Source organism: Xiphophorus maculatus, chromosome 16 (assembly GCF_002775205.1).
Source record: "Xiphophorus maculatus strain JP 163 A chromosome 16, X_maculatus-5.0-male, whole genome shotgun sequence".
Classification (NCBI taxonomy): domain Eukaryota; kingdom Metazoa; phylum Chordata; class Actinopteri; order Cyprinodontiformes; family Poeciliidae; genus Xiphophorus; species Xiphophorus maculatus.
The window spans coordinates 1,502,672-1,525,250 of NC_036458.1; the positions used below are offsets into that span (position 1 = coordinate 1,502,672).

The following is a 22,579-nucleotide window of genomic DNA, read 5'->3' on the forward strand; positions in this document are numbered from 1 at the left end:
TCGTTTCACTTCTTTTTCTGTAATAAAATAAACATCCATCCAGATTCATTCATAGACAGAAACACGCTTCGCTCTGAGCTGCTACATCTGGAAACCAGTCGGCCTCCAGTTTGGTCCCAGTTCCATTTAAATTACCTTCAAATTAATGCATAAATAAAAAAGAAATACAGTATGAAATGAAAAAAGAAACAAAGATCTCAAACCCCCCTTTCCAATGATCTGCTTTTATTTAAACTCTGATATTTTTATTTATTTTATTCTTTTTTCTGTGGAAACAATCAGAAAATCTGTGTTTCTGTTTTCAGGGTTTATCTGATCCGTTTATTTTCCTTCTGAATTTGTTCTTAAAGTTTTCACTTCAGCTTCAACTTTGGATGAAATCAAAGTGAAAACTTTAAACTTCTAATAAAAAAAGAAATAATTCAACATCCTCAGAGTTTCTTTCATTTAACTAAAAACCAACAAAAACAACAAACATGTTTTTTTTCGGTCATCTTTTTTATGACTTTAGAAACTGATTCCTGGTTCCTGTTGCAGATTTCTACCATGTCTGACAGCAGGAGTTGTTTCTCTGCAGGGCTGCTTATAATTTCATCAAGTTCTCAAAGTGAAAATCTGCATAACAAAACTTAAAAGACATATTCCTGCTGAACAAAGGTCATGGGGGGTGTACTTAGTTTGATGGATGTTTTTTAGTTTGGTGAAACTGCATGAAATATGAGTCGCAGCTTAAATATCAACATTTTTGCATAAAGTGAATGTGGTTACGTAGAAAACAGGAAAAAACATTTGCATATAGCATTTGCATATAGACATATCTCGGTGAATCTCTTATCTCCTGATCTGAAAGAAATAAGTGGGTAAAACAAAAATATTTTTATGTTTAATGATAGTTATACTGTTCATATCCATGTTTGCAATGTATAAAATATGAACCATAAATGTAAACCTGTTTTTTTCCTAATTCCTTCATCCCAACATTTCACTTAAAAAGGAAAGTTCGCCCCATAGCACCACCTGGTGGACAACCAGGGCTTCACAGCGGAGTACGTTTCCAGGTTGAAGTTTGTATTTTTCCTCTGATCAGATGTCTATCATCGTTTAAATACAATGTACAGTGCTGTAAAAAAGGCATTTCTTGTGTTTTGATCAGACTTAAATGTTTCTGATTATCAGACAATAATAACCTGATTAAACACTAAATCAGCTTTACGTAAGCAAATCAACAAACTAAATACAAAAAGAAAATTAGTAAAGCAATAAACCAACTGGAATAAATCATTGTTTAATTAATAGCTACTGTAAAATGAAAGCTGAAATAGCTCTATGCGTGACATCAGTCAGCCATTGTTTCTGAGTGGCTGGACAGCAGCAGCCGCACCACGCAGGCTTTACACATTTACCAGGCGGAAGAAAAAGTAGCTCCCATTTAGGCAAGAATAATTATCGTCTGTATTTCAGCGTCTGAGACTCTCGACAAGGAAAATAAGAGGTAAAAGTTTAAACTGGTGTTTCTTCAGCTTTCCATGTAAAGTTTCTGAATTAAATTATTTCAAGAATTTAAACGTGAATACTTAATTCTTTGACAGGAAACGCTAATAGGTAGCTAACGTTAGCCGACCAAAGATGGCGGCGGTCCCATTTCAGAAACTAGGAACGGGACAGTCAAGTGTTTGTATGTTCAGCCTTTGTTGTAAAAATACATTTGCACATTTATTTATGGTAAAATTAGATTTTCGGACACCATTAAATTGAGCTGTTAATGACTCTTTGAGGCCAACCTTTGGTTGAACCGCGAATTCACCTTTCCAGCCGTTATGAACAGCTGGAACTGCCAGGAACCGTCGTGGGGATCCTGGAAAATCCTGGGGCGATTGATGCCCTTCAGTTTACATTGAAACAGAAAAAGTATTGCAAAAAAGAGTATCTTATATTAAAAACGTAGTTTTTCAAAATGTGCCATGAAACAAATGTTGTATGAATGCTTTCCCCCTTTCCAAAAGTTAAAATCAGTATCAGTCACCTAACTGACTTCTACAGTTTATTATTTAGCCAAAAGGTCAAGTTTGTGATTGTAGAGAGTTATCTTTTGGCTGTTAAACTCAATGGCAGAAACTCTTCATATTTTGATGTAAACAAAAAGGTATTCTGCTTGATTCCTTCTCCACACCTTGATTTTATTTTCTAAACTGACGATAAAAATGTATGTTTGTATTTTGTAATGTTTCTTGAGACTGTATTTGTTGTAAATTTACAGTAGGCTGCACTTAAACTGAGTGGGATTAAATTATTGCCTCAGCAGTTAGAACCATTTTTAAATTATGACTGTTTTCAGGGTCAAAATCTAGCAAATTCTTATTTTTGTTATTATTTTTCCACTATTGATGTGGATACCAGCTTTGGCTTGGCTTATAAAAAACATTAACGTAGTTATTAGCATCTAGAATAAATTACAAAATATAATATGGGGGAAGAATATTTAAGAATAGAATTATTTAATGTATAATTTCCTTGAATTCTTTACCATAATTAAACATGATAATCAGATAAGATAACAGGGACACAAATTTGTAAAAAATAAGTTTAATTTATTGCTTTTATATATTTATTTTATTCCAGTTTAATCAAGGATTGGATAGTACACAGTGTCACATCACAAATACGAAGCAACGCTTGTTTTGTACATAGATTTTCTATCCGCAAGCTATTAGCAATTTTTTTAAGACAGCAAAATTATAATTTATCCAGATATATTTAAAATTAAACCTCAAAATCAACATATTTTAATCAGCATTATGGCAGTGAGCATGATATTAGAAAATGAATGAACTGATTTGTTTTAATAAAGAAACAGAACCAATCAGATTTACAATCTGTAACAGTAATCAGGTAAAGATAAATCACACTTCAAGAAACTGGATAAGATTAAACTTAGCTTTTTTGACTAAATTTCTGTTGGTTAATATTTATAGATCTGATGCATTTATTTAGATTTTTCAAGGTTGATTTTACAACCATGTAAGGTTTAGCCTTTAAACTATTTTTGCTTCATGTTTTTAGTTTCTTCTGTGGATGAAAAGAAAAATGTTTACAGCTTGAAAGTCGCTGCCAAACGGTTCTGATCCTTTAGATCTGCATTGAATAACCAAAGCCAGAAACAAGCTGAATGTTATCAAGGAGAATTTTGGGCTAAAATTAAAACACCTGCTTTCTCTGTTTCATATCTTGTAAATCAGAGAGTGTAAATGCTGCTTATCTGAAGATTTGGAGGCATAAAGCTAAGAGGAGAAGATGATGGCCTAAGAGGATGGAGGAGAAGTGAGGCTTTGTCACTCCACCGGTTGTCGTGGGGATGGAGGTTGTGGCATTTGTGATGTTGGTGGTGACGGTTGCTGGAGACAAGAGCGGTCCCAGTATCTTGGTCAGGAAGGACTGAAAATGGCTCAGCTTTTCAAAGGTCTTCATGCTGGCTCGTTTCCTTCTGTTGGAGGTATTCTCAAATGAAAGCACCACTGCCTGGAACCAGGAGCCGTCCTGCTTACACATGAGCGGACCACCAGAGTCGCCCTGAAACAGAGAGAAGACGTATCATCTGCTAAATATTCTGACTCAACCTTTTAAACCATCTTACCAGCCATTATGACTGACAGAAAAAACATTTTAACTAAAGTCCCTCTAGTTTCCCCACATTCACACCTCCAGCTAAGAGACCTCCAGCAGCTAATGGTTAGAGTCCAGTTTTCAGTTATTAAGATCGTACCAAAAGATCATTATGAGCTCTCCATGTCAAAACTAAATACAAGGGAAATGTTTTCAGACTAAAGCTGCTTATTTCAGCTTATGGGAGTTTGTCAGAGTTTACAGTAGATCCTGTATCACATATAGCAAAAACATGCATAAAACTTTTAATTTATTTTGTAGCTAAATAATTTTTTATTTACATTCACTGCTTAGAATGTGGGGCTAGGGTTATTCTTTATCAGGATACCTCTTTGCCTTATTCAATAAATAAAAATATAATTTCTGCATGTAGCATACAGAACAAATACTGATATTCTGTGAAAATGACTGCTTAGAATGTCTTTCTTTCTTGATAATTTGATATGTTTTTGATAATATTGTAATTCATCGAGATGCACCTGAAAATAGAATATGATTGATTTCCTGTTTTTCTATTGAAATCATACTGGGTTCAACACTTTTATCAGCTTAAATTAGGTTTTATAATGCTGGAAAACAAAATTCAGAATTCAACATAAACCACCGGTGTACCTGTCCCAGAGTAAAGTCTCCTGTGCACATGGTGTCTGCTGCTGATGCATTCCCACAGTTTAGCACTGTTGTCTGGAACTGCTGCAGAGGTTCGTTTGCTAAAGTTGGAGAAAATAAGGAAGCTGTAATTTCTGGTGAAGTGGTTTGATTTGCATTGGTTCTCCTGATGAGTCCAGCATCACCTCCTCCTGCTCCAGAGCTCCAGCCGGCGGCCCAGCATACAGCTCCCTCTGGGAATGTTCTTCCGTTGTCCAGGCAGATCGGCCAAACGTATTCGTTCAGGGGGGGGGGGGACGACAGCGTCAGCACTGCGATGTTGGTTCCTGTCAGGTTGCTCACGCTGATATTTACCACGTCCAACGACACCTCAAACTGGTTCACACCGTTCTGATTTAGCCGACCCAACACGACCGTCCACTCAGAGGCGTTAGGGGAGCTGAGGGAGAGAGGATGGACTGAATTAGAGCTGAGCAGATATTTACCTCACCAGTTTAAAAATTGAGTTAAGTTGGTCTCTATAATGTTGCCATTTTTCTTCTCCCATCATGCTCAGCTTCAGCGTACCCTGAGAAGCAGTTGGCGTTGGTCAGCACGTCTCTCTCAGACACCAGCGTCCCTCCACACACGTGCTGGCCGTTCTTCTGTAAGCTGGCCATCCACGGCCACTCACCGGCCGACGCCACAGACACTCCACCCGAAATCCTAGAAGCCAGTGGGGCCTGTCCACAGACCACACCTGGAGGAGGAAGACACAGGTAGACAGAATGAAACATCTCTCACAAACCCAAGCAATTTAAATTTAAACAATTTAAACCCACAATTATAGAGACTTGAAAACAAGAAATAATAAAAAAAAAATACAATTAAAATGTGTTGGCATTCAGTGATGGCATAGTTACTTTAAAAAAGTAACTTTAATCGGATTACTGATTAATCCTTGAAAAAGTAACTTAGTTAGATTACTGATTACTTGATTTGGAAAGTAACTAAGTTACATTAAAAGTAACTTTTCTAGTTACTTTCAGCAGCTGCTGACAGTAATGTTCCACCACCTGTGGAAATTAGATAGAGCTTTGCCAAAACTTAATTGCAAATTATTTTATAATAGTAACATCAACAATGCATCTCCACTTATAAGGTTGATCTGAAGGGGAGATTGTTTAATGGTTACAAAAAACTTTAGTTATTTTTGCATGTTTTTGTGTGTTTCTATTGTCTGTAAAAGTCTTAAGAAGGATTTTAGATTCACCCTCCCTGACCCGGTCGCCAGGTTCTGTGTTTACTGTCAGAGCTCCTCCTGCGGCTCCACAGCTCACTAGGCTGCACAGATTTGTGACACTTATCTTAATATTAAAGATCATAATGGCATTTAGTTGCTCAACTTTACAGACGCGTTCATTCATTGCTGTTTTCATGTTTATTGTGCTGTTCATATTAGTCTTGATGTTTGCAGTTTTCTGGAGCGCAACACGAAACTCGACGTCATTCACAGCAAATATATTAACTTGACATTAACAAAGACACAGCGAGACGGATCATCCGGGAATAGATGAAATTGGAAGGCTTGACCAAAACTACCTGGATGTCAGACAAATTATGGGGCTTATTATGTGTCTCTGTTTATTTCCAAGCCCAAATAAGCGTTCAAAAAAAGGCCAAACATAACCCGCGACTCATTAAATTTACTTTAGAAAAAAACAAGCCCAAAGCTGCTTATAATAATCGCACTTGGCAACAGAAACTTAATAGTTTCTGTTTTTCCAGCAACAAAATGCGCTTCTCCCTGCATTGTTTCCATTTCTGTCACGGCGCGATCTGCTGACTGTCACATAGAAACAGCGATCACTCCCCAAACGCACAGGGGAAATGAATTACAAAAATAAAAATAATAGTAATGTACAGTGATTTGGACAAGTAACTTTATTCTCATTACTTGATTTGAAATAGCAACGTGTTAGATTACTTGTTACTGAAAAAAGCGATCTGACGGCAATGTAGGCATCATTGATAGACCACAGGAAAAACTGGAGTCTGTTCCGAATTACAACAAAACGAAATACGATCTGAAAAATAAACTTTTTCTTTCTAGTTTGTCTTTATGTGAACTTGAATGCCACAATATCCCATCACTTTGCTGCTGCTACACCTGAATTTCCCCACTGTAGGACAGTAAATATAATTCTATTTTTCAGTTTTATTTTATTCCCACAAGTGATCACGATCCCAAATGTCAAGGAGATTGTCGAAAACTTGACAGCATCTTTAAATAGACCAGGCAAAAACACAAAGTGAAAGACCTGTGCATGTAATGTCTCAGATTGAAGCTGTCCCTCTGTATCATTAGAGGATAATGTTGATCTCTCTATGATAAAAGGACAGTAAACAAAAGGCTGATAATAAATACAATAAAACATGACAAGAGTCAGGTTTACTGTTACCTCTATGATAGGCTACAGAAAGGAGACTTCTGTTAGCAAACATTTTTGTTGGTGCGATTATCAAAGAACTGATACATCTTAGCATCCTTTTTATAGGTTTTTTGTTTTATCACAAAATCAATGAAATCAAGATACTCACGCTGAGGTCCAGTCGTTGTGGTTGGTGGATGCGTTGTAGGGTTCGAGGTTGTACTGGAAACGTTTAAGTTGCTGGACGTGAAGATGATGAAGCCCGGCTGGTTGGTGTTGATAATGCTGTTGATCCAGCTCTCATACTGGGATACTCTGGTGTAGACTCCTGGGAAATTTGGCTTAGCACATCCATTTCCAAAACTTACAACTCCTGATTGAATCCAGCGGTTCCCCTGCTTGCTCACCATCGGACCTCCTGAATCCCCCTGGAAGATCAGAACATTTTTCCAGATGAGAAGAGAACTACTGTCTGCAGACAGTAACAAACTGATGTAACAGATGATCACCTGACAGGAGTCCTTCCCTCCCGCTAGCAACCCGGCACATATCATGTTGTCAGTAATGGCGCTGTCCCCATAGCTAGACTTGCACTGCGAATTCCCCACAACTGGCACCTCCACCTCCATCAGGTTTTGAGGAGACGGAAGAGAGACTGAGGAGACACATTATAATGTGGTAAAAACCTGGTTTATCTCTTCACTTCTCTGTATATTGTTGGTTTACAACCCACCTCCACTCCCAATGTTTCCCCAGCCAGTGATCCAGGAGTTAACCCCGCTGGAGAAGATGCTGCCTGAGGCGGCCAGGCAGACTGGTGATATATAACTGGTGAAGGTGACTGGTAGAGAGAGCTTCAGGAGAGCAATGTCATTGTTGGAAGTTACAGAATCATAGTTAGGGTGATAAATTATCTGTGCTGCCGTCCGAGAGACTTCGTTTGGGTTGGATCCCTCCTGACTCTGACGACCCAGATACACCGTCACTGTCACACCATTAAGCCTAATAAATGAAAACATCTAATTAATTAACATTTAACTTCATCACATCAAGATTCAGGATTTACTTGAAACACCTGTTGGTGAACTTTGTATGTGTGCACTGTAAAACATTTAGTTGTGTCTTTTATCTTCTACCCTTAAGTCAGATAAATTTACAAAGTTTTAGATTTTGAACCTAAATGTGAGTTTGTGAAAGATAAATCTACAGTAGTAAGTTGTTAACTTTCTATTAATTTTGTCAAACCTCCAAAAGCTGAATAAATTCGATTTTTAGCTTAGCACTAAGAAAAAGACAGGAGTGGGAACTATTTCCCAGAGTGCTTAGGGGCATGTTTTTGTATCGTGAGTCAGATGGAAATGTGTTACATGGATCTGACTTTCATGTGTTATTAAGGCAAATGTTTATTTTAATGAAACTGACATTTTGCAAAGCTTGAAGATAATATTCTGTTCACACTAAATGTTTCTGAGCAGAATTCATTGTGATTAGGCCCGTCACGATAGCAAATTTTGCTCAACGATTAATTGTCTCAAAAATTATTGCGATAAACAATAATATTGTTTGAAGACCTTTTTACACTGATTTAATGGAAATGACGTAATAATGCATGCAATTTCCTGCCAAAGATAGATACACTTTATTTTCAAAAGAACACTAAACACTGGAACTGATAAACAAAATAAACAAAACAACTAAACTAACAACAAAAATAAAATGGATTCTCAGTCTCCATTAACAAAAAACTCACTTGAAAAAAAAAACTAAACAACATAAAGCCAAAGTGGAAATAAATACTACATTTAACCAAAAGAGTGCAGATTATGAAGTCTGTATATTATGTTGCCCTTCAGTAATAATTAGATTTAAATATAGAAAATGGGCATATCGACTACCTGATGCAATAGTTCACACTACAGGTTTTTTGCTCCTATTTTTCCCCTTACAATAATCTTAGAACGTTGGTCTTTCTAAGATTGTGTGGTGTGTTACGGTAGATCGTCTCCGATAACGCAGCCTGTTGAATGTGACAGGTAGCCAATCAGAAAGCACAGATTCCCTCCGTGTTTTCTGAGGGGAAATTACGGAGGGGAATCCCAAACAGCTGACATGGCAACCTGAAGTCCAGCGGACATTGGAGATGATATGTGGAAACTAGAAAATTCCTGAAGAAATTTAACCGGGGCCTGCCAAAGTGTGCCTGTCGGTTTGGACCCAGCGTTCTGATGCTAGAAATTAGCACCAATGCTAAAGAAAGCTGCAACGTAATCAGTAGCATGTGGAGATTGACAAGAATGTTTACTAACATGGACTTGCACCATTCAGTAGGCTAAAGTAAGTGTATCAGCTAAAATTAGGAAAAATGCTAATGTTAGCGTGATTGCTGTCACTAGCATGTTGGACATCACTAGGATGTTTTCTATAATGGTATTACTCCATTCAGTAGACTAAACATGGTTAATAAGTCAAATAAATAGCTAATAGCTTATATAAGCTAAAATGCTAATGCTAATGAACTGCCTTGCTGTGCAAGGCAGTTCCCTAACATGAGAGAAACAGATAATGCAGAATAATATTATTGCACCGCCTGCGGCGGTGCACTAACCTCAGGGGCATGTTGAGGCTTTTATTTTGAAATTTTTGTTAAGCTTAATTTCAAAGGTCCAAACTAATCCCATGTCTAATAGTCATTGGGTTAAATCAGTTATTTATTGCTCAAAAGAGCAATTACCTAATTTAAGATTTCTCAAGGCTTTTATTTTGAAATTTTTGTTAAGCTTCATTTCAAAGTGCCAAACTAATCCCATGTGTAACAATTGCTGGGTTAAATCAGTTATATAATGCTCAAAAGAGCAATTATCTGATGTAAAAATTGTCAAGGCTTTTATTTTGAAATTTTTGTTAAGGTTAATTTTAAATTGCCACACTAATCCCATGTGTAACAGTGCTTTGGATAAAAAAGTCACATAAAGCCAAAAAGAGCAATTATCTGTTGTAAAAATATTCAAGGCTTTTATTTTGAAATTTTCAGTATGCTTCATTTCAAAGAGCTAAACTAATATCATGTGTAACAGTGCTTTGGATGAAAAAGTCAAATAAAGCCAAAAAGAGCAACTACATGATGTAAAAATATTCAAGGCTTTTATTTTGAAATTTTCAGTAAGCTTCATTTTAAATTGCCACACTAATCCCATGTGTAACAATGGTTGGGTAAAATCAGTTATAAAAAGCCCAAAACACAAGTAGTTCTAAAGGCCAGCTCAGTCCTCCTCTGTAGTAACTGACAGTTCCTCCATGTTGTAGTTCTAACCTTCAGTCATTGTAGTTCTAAAGAGCAGTTCAGAGAGGCAGACTAAATTCTATGTCTATTTTGAGTCTAACTGACACTGTTTTGTGTCAGTTAGACTTTTGTTTTGAGTTAAATTTGGCTCGTTTTTTGTTAATTATGTCGCCACAGTTACTCGAAATGCCAACAACAGTAATAGCTCCCCTCACGGGATTGAGCCTCACGTTTTGATATATATATTGTGAGGGGGCATGCAGCGGTACGAGCCGCATTAACGGTAGTAGGCAGCGGCAGTTATTTTGAGGTGTAGAACAATAGGTGCCTGCCATGCAATGCATAGGGATTACATCCCTATGCATTGCTATGGGCAGGCCCCAATAACATTAATGTTTATTCAACATGCAAAGAATATAGAAATGACAAGAGGAGGAGTTGGAGCGAAATTGCTACCGCAGTTGATAAACCCGGTAACTTTTCAGCTGTTCTTGTTAACGTGAAGTAAATAAGTTATAATGATTTTCATTCAGTCAGGACTTTACGCTGACACTAGCCACATGCATTGCAGGTAGATTGTAGTAAAGCATTGATTAATGCCTGGTTTTAAAATTAGTTCACTGGACTTGTAGCCATTATTTTGTGCCCATTGTTGGACACCACACGGCAGGAACGAACCCCATGGAACCGTTATACCTAGGATTTCTGTCGGCTAATGTTTGGTCTGTCAGGGTTTGAAAATGGGCCGGCCGACAGCTCGTGTGCGCTGGGCTTTATGCTAAGTAAAATGAGGAAGAGAGGAGTCAGTGGAGAGCACCGGAGTTGAGCCTTTTTTCATTCAGTGTCTTTAGCTGAAAGAGAAAAAGGTCGGAAGAGAAGATAGTGCCGATAATTAAAATGAGGTCGATAGTTTTAATTTATCGTACGATTAATTGATTTACCGTTTATCGCGACAGGCCTAATTGTGATGTTTAATAAAAGTCATTATTAGATCAGACATTTTGTTCATGCAATTTGAAACAAGAATTTAAATTATTCTAAAGTAAAATAAGTAGTTATTGTAACTTGGTATTGTGAGCAAATAAAATAGAGGAATGTTTGATCTTTCACTAGGTCAGGGTAGTTTTTTTCTTGCATATTGTGAAATAATTAGTTGGTTTAAATTACAGCATTAAGTTAAATTTCACAATTCAAGAATAATAACCTTAAAAAACAATGTTTAGACATCTTGTCTCTTGTTGTTAAATCAACTTGATGAAGTTCAGTTTCTGAGTTAAAACCAAAACAGTTTTTTTGTTAATGTAAATTAATAAGAAGTCTTTCTTTCAAGTTAAACCACCTTCAATGTTTTACAGTGTAGATGACACTTAAAGAACATTAAACTCAGTTTTATTAAATTATTTTATACATTATCACATCCATGTTCATTAGTCATGGTAGTTTAGATGTTTGAACATTTTGTGCCTGACAGGAAAATGAAGACGAGATCTAAACTTCACATATTTACAAGTGTAACGTGAATGGATCTGAATCAGTTTATGAACTGATCAATTGTCTGGCACTGGGATGTTTCCTCTAGTCTTGTTACTTACCATACAACACAGTGAGCTGCAGTCAGCACCCACTGGTTGTTGATCAGAGATCCTCCACAGAAGTGGCTGGAGGTTTGCAGACTGGCCTGCCAGGGCCAGCTGCCTGCAGGAGCTACCTCTCCTCCAACAATCCTGGTGTTGAGTGAAGGTGAAGGTTGACCACAAACTGAGAAAAATAGAAACTCAACATTTATTCTGCTCTATTTTCATCCAATCACAGCAAGTCTGTCCCAATAGTAACTGTAGGAAAGCTGATTTCATGTGTGAAGGTTTAGAGAAGACTTGACCTACCGGAGAGCTGTGAGTCACACTCTGAAAAATGGGGAGAACAAATACATATTTTCATAAATCTTTAAAATGCATTTCTTTGATGTGTTTTCCTGTTTCAGTTCTGTACTAAACAGTAGCCATAGCTCCTGATTAAGGGATGCAGACGTGGCAAACAGGATATACTCTGCTCATACACAAATACAGCTACTTCATAATAATTAATGAATTTTTAGAAGATTTTGTAACAGAAGCAGCAGATTGCAGGTTCCTGGGTTGTGTTGGTTTGTGCATTTAAGTGTGAAATGAAACCTGCTTGTCCTTTGCTCACCTCCAGCTGTGTATGGAGAAACGTTTTGTAACGATGCAACAGTAAACTTTAGCATATTTCATTGAGATTTTACATGATGGCCCAACACAAAGCTGTACATAAAACTAGTTTTCAATATTTTTTACAGTTAATATTAGACAGCTGTGCAATGCATTTACATCCAACCTCATTAACTATGACACCCCTAGATAAAATCCTATGAAACCAGTTGCCTCCACACGTAACTAGTTAATAGGGTTAACCTGTATGTAATTTAATCATGGTGTTCAGTTGAAATATTGGCGTTCCCAGTATGACGACTGGGAATGCCTAGTCATACTGTTCAGGAAGGAAACGGGTTCTGTTTGTTCTGTTGTTGTTGGAAAACCAAAGGATCAGGTTTAGATGCTGGCTAGAGCTGCTGACAGGTCTGAATTCACTAAAGGTCACTCAGCTAGGAAGAAGCCAGTACTCTCAAAGCAACTTAATCAGAATTTAGTTTTTGTATTGTTCATGTGTGGATCAAGTAAATTTAGTTTGGGAAAGAATGTTTCCAGACTCTTTCTGTTTTCCTGGTGTGTAAAACTCTGACATTTTCCAAAAACAGTTTCTCAAGAAAGTGAAATAACTTTCCGACTGATCATTTGTAACAGATGGTGAAATGGACCTGAAAGCCTCCTGTTGTCCACTGTGATGTGGTTTTTCTCACAGTCATCAATTGGCCATGTTGATGTTTAGAAACAAAGTTCATATTTTTGAGATTTCCAATTTTAGAGGATAAAAAACATCACTGAGTTTTTCTCAACAGTAGCAGTCACTGTAAGTCGTTTAATTTCTCTGTCCTGAACTAACATTATATCTTCTGTAATGCCCAATAAACAAATAATAGTTTTTTTAAGCTGGTCGTGTTCAACCGGATTTGTAACTTGTCACGCATCATACAAGTTATTTTGAAACCTCAGCGGGTTCCTGTTCTACTAGTTCATTTCTGCATCTGATTCTGATAAATGAAGGTAAAAAGAGTTCATATGTTTACAAAGGAAATACTTAGAAAAAGCAGACGAGGTGAAACTCCTTGGTCAGTTAATTTATCATATAGCAGCATTATTTACTCAGTAATGACACCTGTTATTCAGGAGGAACTCTAGTGAGTCTGGGGAAATAATATGCCACAAACATTGTTAGGATGTCTTAGTTTAAGCTCTTACATCGACCTTTTGGACTGAATAAAAACCTCTGCTCTCTTAGCACTACTATAGCTCAGTTTTCGAGTCCTTCCCATATCGGCTCACCAGGGCCAAAAGGCCGGAGTCCACCCTGACGACTCTGATGGCTCAAATTAGCATCCCTTCTTCAATTGTAAATGTGGTCGTTGACCGTCAGGCCAGAAGGTAGGAGTGTGAATAGTCCATGTTGGGGGTGGGTATCTATGATACCAGCAGGAGATCAGGTCTCCTGTAGGTAATCATGCAAAAAGTGTAAGCAAAAGAAATCTGGGAGACTTTGCACATGCAAATTTGCATGCAGCCTTTTGTGCTGTGGAGGATAAATAGGTGACTGCTTCACCTATTTAGTTCACAAGAACTAATGGCATTTATTTCAGTCATAATCTTGCGGGGGGTGACCAAGGTTCCATCACTATGTGACAGCTGGTCAGCAAACCTGGCAAACATGATTGACATGGCAGCACTGAATGCACATGTGCTTTATCAGGCATGCATTGGGGTGCAGGAGAGACGGGTGGACTTCCTGGTTGAGCTTGCAAAAGAGTTCGGTAACTCTCATGTGAGTGAGAAGAAGGCACACAAGGAGAAACTGCTTCGGCAACAACCTTCCACACCCAGCTCAGGCAAAAGGGCGAAGTGTCAGGTCAACCATCGATGCAGGATGCGTGTCCTGAGGCTGAAACATCATCAGTGACCCCTCACACCCCCACCATGGACTGTTCTCCCTGCTGCCCTCTGGAAAGAGGTTCTGCAGCATCCGGTGCAGGTCCACCTGGTTCCGAAACAGCTTTTTCCTACTTGCCATCAGACTGCTGAACTCTTAACTGGACTGCACTCAAAAACTGGTCTCCACTTTATACCTTGCACATGTACAGAGCTAAATAACTTCTATTTTACTGTCAGTCCTGCACTTTATATTTTATATTTAGATTTATATTCATATTTTATACTGTTGAAAATGACAACAAAGTCAGTCGAAGTCGAAGTCGAAGTCTAAGGAACAATTGTGCAACTGTGAGATGCGTTGAGGCCATTACCAGGGTACTGATAAGGTAATGGCCCTATTTACTGAACAAAAGCACCTGCTAGATAAAATCCTTCAGGCCAGTTGGACTATCGAAGCCGAAATAGGTATACGTCAAAGTGGACTAACTCAAGCTATTCTTCATGCAAAAAACAAAAAAGCTTAACTTTGAAAGCATTTTTAAAGAGCATGCTGTATCAGGTGCTGCAGATATCAGAAGAAAAGTAACTATTTCTGTGTTAGATTAGAATAAAACATCCCCAAACAATTTAGACATTAAAACATCTTTCAAACTTTCCAGAAGATGGGTGTAGACGATCGCTGCAGTTAGTATGCTATTTCCAAGCTTATATTTTTCTCTAATACTGTAAGTTTGTCCTCACTCAAGGACAAACTTACTGGTCCTTGAGTTATTAATTTTTGTAATCTTATTGCCTTGTTTGAATCATCATCATGCCTTAATTTGTCTACAACATTGCTGCTGGTACACCTGACAATAAAGGACTTTTCTGTTCAGTTTTTCTAATCTTTGCTTTCTTACCGTTGATCAGCAGCGTCAGCAGAGCCGCCACACAGATCAGCTTGTTGAAGGCCATCACTGTCACTCGTCTGCAGCTGATCTGCTCTTGTTTATATAGCCAACATGCAACTTTTTAATGACACCCACAATGACTCATCTGCTCAGCGACATACCAACAACTCACCTGATGTTCATAATATGCAGGAAGTGAACAGGCATCTTATCTGGGTGTTATGAGCATTAATTTGTGGAAAAATGATCTTAATAAAACATACAGATGGATGTTAATGTAGTAAAAAACAGATCATTTTCTATTTATTACAGGTGCTATATTGTCCCAAGTACCAGTATAGTCAAGCAGTATAAAAATCAAGGACTGGTACTTCTGTGAGGTGAACTATGATTGATAATTTAATAACAAAGTTATGCAGGAACTTTGCCAACATACGGATGTTTTGTGTCTTCTAAAAACACTTGAGCCTATCATTAACTGAAGAAATAAATCAACATAAACCCGTCTAATCCAGTTATGTTAGATTCTATTCTGATGATTTACTTTCATATTTAATCATAATTCAGTAAGTCTGGTTTATTTAAGCACACTTTAGCAACAAGGCATTTCAAAGGGCTGCACATGAAAATAACATAACAATGAACAAACAGGAAAACATTACACTGGCATAAAAAAGAAGTAATGTTACAGTTAAGACCATATTAAAGGGTAAAGGAACTCAGTTTTTAAAAAAAGGTTTTAAGTAACTTAATTTCATAATGTGGTGACATAAATGACCACTGAGTGTACTGATTAGTTGTTTGGTTAAACGTTTAGCTAAGACGAGACACAACATACAGTGACCGCCGTGAAGCCCAGGGTTGGTTGCAACTAGGCCTGTTTGCGATAAACGGTAAATCAATTAATCATACGATAAATTAAAACTATCGACGTCATTTTAATTATCGGCATTATCGTCTCTTCCGGCTTTTTTCTCTTTCTGTTAATGACACCGAACAACTCAACTCCGGTGCTCTCCACTGACCCTCCCTTCCTCATTTCCTTAGTGTAAAGCCCAGCACACACTACACGATCTTAGAGCTGTCAGCAGATTTTCAAACCCTGACAGACCAAACATTAGCCGACAGAAATCCTAGGTATAACGGTTCCATGGGGTTCGGTCCTGCCCTGTGGTGTCCAACAATGGGCACAAAATAATGGCTACAAGTTCAGTGAACTAATTTTAAAACCAGGCATTAATCAATGCTTTACTACAATCTACCTGCAATGCATGTTGCTAGTGTCAGTGTAAAGTCCTGACTGAATGAAAATCATTATAACTTATTTACTTCACGTTAACAAGAACAGCTGAAAAGTTACCGGGTTTATCAACTGCGGTAGCAATTTCGCTCCAACTCCTCCTCTTGTCATTTCTATAGTCTTTGCATGTTGAATAAACATTAATGTTGTTTCCACGTATCATCTCCAATGTCCGCTGGACTTCAGGTTGCACCATGTCAGCTGTTTGGGATTCCCCTCCGTAATTGGAGGGGAATCCACACTTTCTGATTGGCTACCTGTCACATTCAACAGGCTGCCTTAAGCTCCCAGTCGGGGAAAACCCCTGATTTGGATCGGAGGGGCACCAGATCTACCGTAACACACCACACACTACAGCACAGGTGTCAAACTCCAGTCCTCAAGGGCCGCTGTCCTGCAACTTTTAGTTGTGCCTTTGCTGCACCACACCTGAATGGAATAATTAGGTCATTAGCAAGGCTCTGGAGAACTGATCTACATAAGGAGGAAGTAATTAAGCCATTTCATTCCAGTGTTTTGTACCTGTGGCACTTATAAAAACTGCAGGACACCGGCCCTTGAGGACTGGAGTTTGACACCCCTGCACTACAGGATGATCGGTTATAAGATCGTAAGCGACAATCTTAGAACCTCGGACGTTCTAAGATTGTGATAAGGGGAAAATCTGGGCAAAAAAAACCTGTAGTGTGAACTATTGCATCAGGTAGTCGATGTGCCCATTTTCTCTATTTAAATCTAATTATTACTGAAGGGCAACATAATATACAGACTTCATAATCTGCAGTCTTTAGGTTGAATGTAGTATTTATTTCCACTTTGGCTTTATGTTGTTTAGTTTTTATTCAAGTACATTTTTTTGTTAAAGGAGACTGAGAATCCATTTTATTTTTGTTTTTAGTTGTTTTGTTTATTTTGTTTATCAGTTTCAGTGTTTAGTGTTCTTTTGAAAATAAAGTGTATCTATCTTTGACAGGAAATCGCATGCATTATTACGTCATTTCCATTAAATCAGTGTAAAAAGGTCTTCAAACAATATTATTGTTTATCGCAATAATTTTTGAGACAATTAATTGCTCAGCAAAATTTGTTATCAGGCCTAGTTTCAACATGTTAGCAGCATCAGTTTTAATTGAACGGCTATTGATCAGTTTAATGAAAGAAATACGCCTGAATCGTAAAACACAGAGCCGTCAAAAGAGCATCTGTGTCGTTGTACAGCAGAGATCCAGCAGGTCTTTCAGATCACTTGTCTGAAGTTTCCTTGAATGCTTGTGGTGTTTGTCAGTTTGTCATCTTTGAAAACTTTGAGCTCTTCCAGTAAGTAGTCTGCGAGGAATGTGACGGCCGTATCTACACCAGAGTTAAGGGAAAAACTGGATCTTCCAGTTGGAGAATTTCAGACAAAAGGCAACCTGGTGTCAGTGAGCAGAAGAAAGAAGTTTCAGTCGGTGTCAAATTACTGAACTTAGTAATTTGACAACTTAATTGTTGATAAAGTCATTTTCGGTTTCTCTAAATGTCCTGACAGCAAGATGTCACATTGTTTTCTGTCCAGTTTATGACTCATTCAGTATAGATAAGATTTATTTGTCATTGTCATCAACAGATTACAACGAGATTGAGATTTGCTCGACTCGAGTTAAGATGCAGGTTATGTGTATATACATAATATACCAAGATAAAGAAATAAATAGTACAAAATGAGAAATAAATAGACATCAGAAGATGGTTGCAGCGCCTGGAGGTGTCGCAACAGAATTTACATTTTTAACAAAGTGGTGTCAAGAGCAGAAGTTCTTATGCCTTTGAATTTAGTGCCATGATTGCCATCGGGTAAAAACTGTTTTTTAGTGTTTTTTGTCCTGGTATCAACAGTTTCTCACAAACATGAAGCAGACAAAGTTGGAAACCTGTTTCTGTTTATTAGTTCACACACATCTTGATGTTTTACTTAAGAAGTTTTCTTTTTCCAGATCCTTTTAAGTTTCTTCATCTGACTTTGTATTTGATAAACTCTTTCCTGATCTTAATGAGCTGCTCCTTTTTAAACAATAAATGTTCTTGTTCACTGTTCTAATCCTGTGTGTTTCAGAAACAGGTTGGATCAGCTGCTGCGACACCAAAGTATGTAAACATATTTTATTTTGGACTTCTTTTAATAACTGTAGGAAGCATGGAAACTTAGATTGAATCATAAGCACAGACATAACTTAACGTTGAAAGTGCTGATTCAAGCAGCAGTGAATCAGCGCTTTGTTCAGTAAAGGAAGGATTTTCACTTTAAACTGATTTCCATTCTGCAGACAGGAAATGAAGCAGTTTGTTATCCAGATATAACAAACTGAAGGAGTTTTTAAAAATCAGTTTTTCTTTTGTGATATGAAAAGTATTATTTTATTTATATTATAAATATATATTATTTATATGTATATTCCTCTCAATAATCAATTGAAAAGGTTTTACCCATTTCTAAAGTTCAGAAATGGCTTTGAATGCTTGTTTCACTGGTATTTTCCCATTTAACTTTGGTGAAGTTTACCTTCGTTCAGACTAGAAGCCCTCATCATCATCATCATCATCGTCATCATCATCATCGTTTCCTCCTCCTCCCCCTCCTCCTCCTCCAGCTACCTGCACGGATTCTCTCAGACTGAAGATCGGACTCTTGCCGGGCCGGTTCTGAAATGTCATAACTTCTAGTCAGAAGATTATTTTAAACCTAAATACAGCAGGACTGAACAATCTGGTGCTTAACTATATTTACACCTTTGGTTCTCCACACCAGACTCAGTTTGTTCAAACATCAGGTTTCTTCATTCCACACTGATCAGTTTCCTCCTTCCACTCCACCCAGGTATCATTTTAATTTACACTTCCTTAAGATTATAATCCAGATTTTAGATTCAATCTTTCTGCTGCAGTCTTGCACAGAGTTGGCCCAAAGCTCTGAGCTACTTTGGGGGGAGACAGAGTCCATCAGGGTGACCCTTAAAATGACTAACGACGTCTCAGATTTTGGAAGTGTTAGTTTTTCATACAGTAAAGTCACAGAGGGGAACATTTTCTATCAGGTTGATTCTGCTGAGACTTGTTCCCTCTGTCCAAATGATGGATAAACAGCATCGTACCTCTTTGTCTTTCAGCTCCAAAATACTTATCACCAAGACTTTGCGTGTCATTTCAGATGGTCGTATCCAACCTGCAACAGCATGCAGGAGTCTGGCTTGCTTTCATTTTTCACAGCAAAGAATAATATGCTCTCCAAGTAAGTGTTTTATTTTTGTTTCAAAAAGACTGAAAAGTCACAACAGTTAACTGTATTTGTTTTGCTAGGAGCAAAGATGTTGGACTGGTAAATAATAAGAACTTGAAAACTATTTGTAAAATAAATGATTCAGGATCTGTGACTGTGAGCATGTCTAACTCAACCTGGAGTGACTGTTTCCATATTAAACATTTTTAATACTCTAATGCTAATCAGGAAGAGAACTCTGGAAATAAACCCTCCAGATAAAAAAATCAATACTGGCATGTAATTCAAACTTTTTGATTATGCCACTTCAAAACTAATAAGTTAGAAAACTGGATTGTGTAATCTCATGAACACAACTAGAATTTGTCTGCTTTAATAATGTGCAGAATATACTGCAGTTCTTCCTTCTGGTCTTCCTCATACCAATATAATCTTCTACAAATAATTAAAAATTTAGCTGCACGCTTACTGATGAAACCAGGAAAGTGTTTTCATTGTTTTCATTTGCATATTTTCTTTTAAGGGAATTTTCTGACCTGTGGAGTTGATCTGTGTGGTTTTGTGTCGTTCTTTAGCAGTGTTACAGCGCCACCCATTGGCCCGCCGGTCCTATTACATCAGTTTCTGTGGCGCTGCATCCTGACCTGTGAGTGCACGTTTTCTTAATTGTTTACAAAAATATATCAGACTCGTCTCTGTGTGCACAAGGTTATGTTATGTAAATATAAAAACCTTAAAGTCAGATCAAAATGTAAGAGCAAATTTAGTCTCACTATAATAAAACCTCATATCCAGATCTGAACTGAATTTGAGCTAAATTTAACTCCAAACTAAGAGGGACAGCTACTTTATGAGTAACATTATTAAAAACAGGATACAGTTGAAGTTAATCTTCCTTAAAATAACTGAGCAACAGAAAAAGATGTTGGAGTTGTTTATGGCAGCAGCAAGAACCCAATGATTTATGGAGAACCAACAGAACCAAAACTGTTATATTTCAAGTATTTAACTCTAATCATTTGAGAAACTGTGGCTTAAAGCTAATAAAAACTAAAATTTGGTTTCTTAGACAATTTGATAATTAACAAATGTGACCATTGTTGCCCATGTCATGGATACATACTGAAGCTCTGACTCCTTGCTTCACCCTCCTATGTCAAACTTTTTCCTTCCACTCAACTTTCCATTAATTTACTGCAATACAGCTGTCAGTAAACAGCCTGATTCTGGCTTCATATGTGACTATGCATATATTATGAGTTAAAATAAATGTTTAATTTCCTAATATAATATATGAAGAGAACTTTATGAGCATAAATCTTTTACTTGTAAATAGTCTTTTTCTCAAATTTGTATTAAGCACAGGCACTTTATTATTATTCTTTTGCTGAAATTCATTAAAGGATTTAAAGCGATGTGAGCCTTTCTGCCATACTTTTTCCTTCCACTCAACCTTCCATTAATATTCCTTGATGTAGGACTCAGTCATCATGCTTTCACATGATGAAAAATATTTTTTGCTGTTATCTAATAAGCTAAATGAATTTTATGTCACAATAAATATAAATAAACATTTTCTACTTTTGAGTGCCATTAATGTACATAATATAACTATAATAACTACTGGAATAATCTGAGGAGCGCCGGTATCAGCAGCTCTTTTACTTTCACATAATATCCTTTATTATTATTATTATTATTATTATTATTATTTTACAAATTAGTGTCTGTAAAACAAAGATTACAGACTAACAAAAAGAGGAATTGGTCTACAAAATAAATAACTTTATCATAAGACCTGAACAGTTGTCCATGCTAAAGCGTCCAGATGTGATGTACAGTGAAACACACCAGCATGACTTGTTGTGTTTTTTTATTCAGTTTTCTAAAACAGGAGCACAGCTAAGGCGCAGCACGACTCCCAGCGAGAAACGACAAAAAAGATGAAAAATGAAAAACAATCCTCTGGGAAATGCTTCACCATTCAATAATCACAACAGAAATCTGGACATTTACACTTTAACTTAAAGTCTGTTCATCGTTTCACTTCTTTTTCTGTAATAAAATAAACATCCATCCAGATTCATTCATAGACAGAAACACGCTTCGCTCTGAGCTGCTACATCTGGAAACCAGTCGGCCTCCAGTTTGGTCCCAGTTCCATTTAAATTACCTTCAAATTAATGCATAAATAAAAAAGAAATACAGTATGAAATGAAAAAAGAAACAAAGATCTCAAACCCCCCTTTCCAATGATCTGCTTTTATTTAAACTCTGATATTTTTATTTATTTTATTCTTTTTTCTGTGGAAACAATCAGAAAATCTGTGTTTCTGTTTTCAGGGTTTATCTGATCCGTTTATTTTCCTTCTGAATTTGTTCTTAAAGTTTTCACTTCAGCTTCAACTTTGGATGAAATCAAAGTGAAAACTTTAAACTTCTAATAAAAAAAAGAAATAATTCAACATCCTCAGAGTTTCTTTCATTTAACTAAAAACCAACAAAAACAACAAACATGTTTTTTATTGGTGATTTAGTTTATTGGTTCATTTACTTCAGTAACTCAGTTCAAAAGGTGAAACTCAGATTTACATCACAGAGTATTTCTAGTATTTTTCATAAAATGTTGATGATTCTGTTCCACAGTTAATAAAAAACCCAAATTCTGTTTTTCAGAAAATTTTAAACAGTTTTTTTCACAGTCATGGAGAAAACTTGACCGATGTTAACCAAACTGAAATCTCCACATGGAGGGGAAGCCACAAGACATGATTTCTAAAAATAAATAAAAATGGCTGGTGGAAAATTAAGTGGAAGGAAAAAGTGTGGTAGAAAAAGATTCAGCACTTCTTTTCTCTTCTGCCCAGACCAAGTAGAGCGCAGATACGATCCAGAACATGTAAATATGGCATAGTTCTAAATACTTTGTTATCATTTAATGCCATATTCTTATTTTCTGAAAAGCTACATTTTGGAGTTTTATTATTAAATTATAACAGCTAATTTATGAATAAATCACTGTCTTTCTCTGTCACAAAAGTTAAACTTTTAATGGTTTTCAAATTCAAAACATATAAAGAACATCAGATTTTTAAACGTCTATCAAACTTTTACT

The 22,579-nt window shown here is 36.9% G+C and overlaps 1 protein-coding gene and 1 long non-coding RNA gene across 2 annotated transcripts; one reads left to right on the forward strand and one right to left on the reverse strand.

Moving 5' to 3' along the window:
- Window positions 1–1,293: 1,293 nt before the first annotated feature.
- On the forward strand, window positions 1,294–20,076 carry LOC111611630. The gene is made up of 5 exons (XR_002754135.1): window positions 1,294–1,492; window positions 4,826–5,027; window positions 18,304–18,335; window positions 19,396–19,476; window positions 20,040–20,076. It is a non-coding gene; the product is annotated as an uncharacterized LOC111611630 (long non-coding RNA).
- LOC102233122 (transmembrane protease serine 9-like) lies at window positions 2,568–14,980 on the reverse strand. The gene is made up of 10 exons (XM_023348883.1): window positions 14,921–14,980; window positions 11,844–11,864; window positions 11,553–11,718; window positions 7,414–7,682; window positions 7,190–7,335; window positions 6,850–7,108; window positions 4,837–5,008; window positions 4,455–4,708; window positions 4,273–4,370; window positions 2,568–3,567 (listed from the first exon to the last, which is right to left on the reverse strand). The coding sequence occupies exons 1-10, from the start codon at window positions 14,973–14,975 to the stop codon at window positions 3,253–3,255; spliced, it is 1,755 nt and encodes a 584-aa protein (XP_023204651.1). The 5' UTR covers window positions 14,976–14,980; the 3' UTR covers window positions 2,568–3,252.
- Window positions 20,077–22,579: the final 2,503 nt, after the last annotated feature.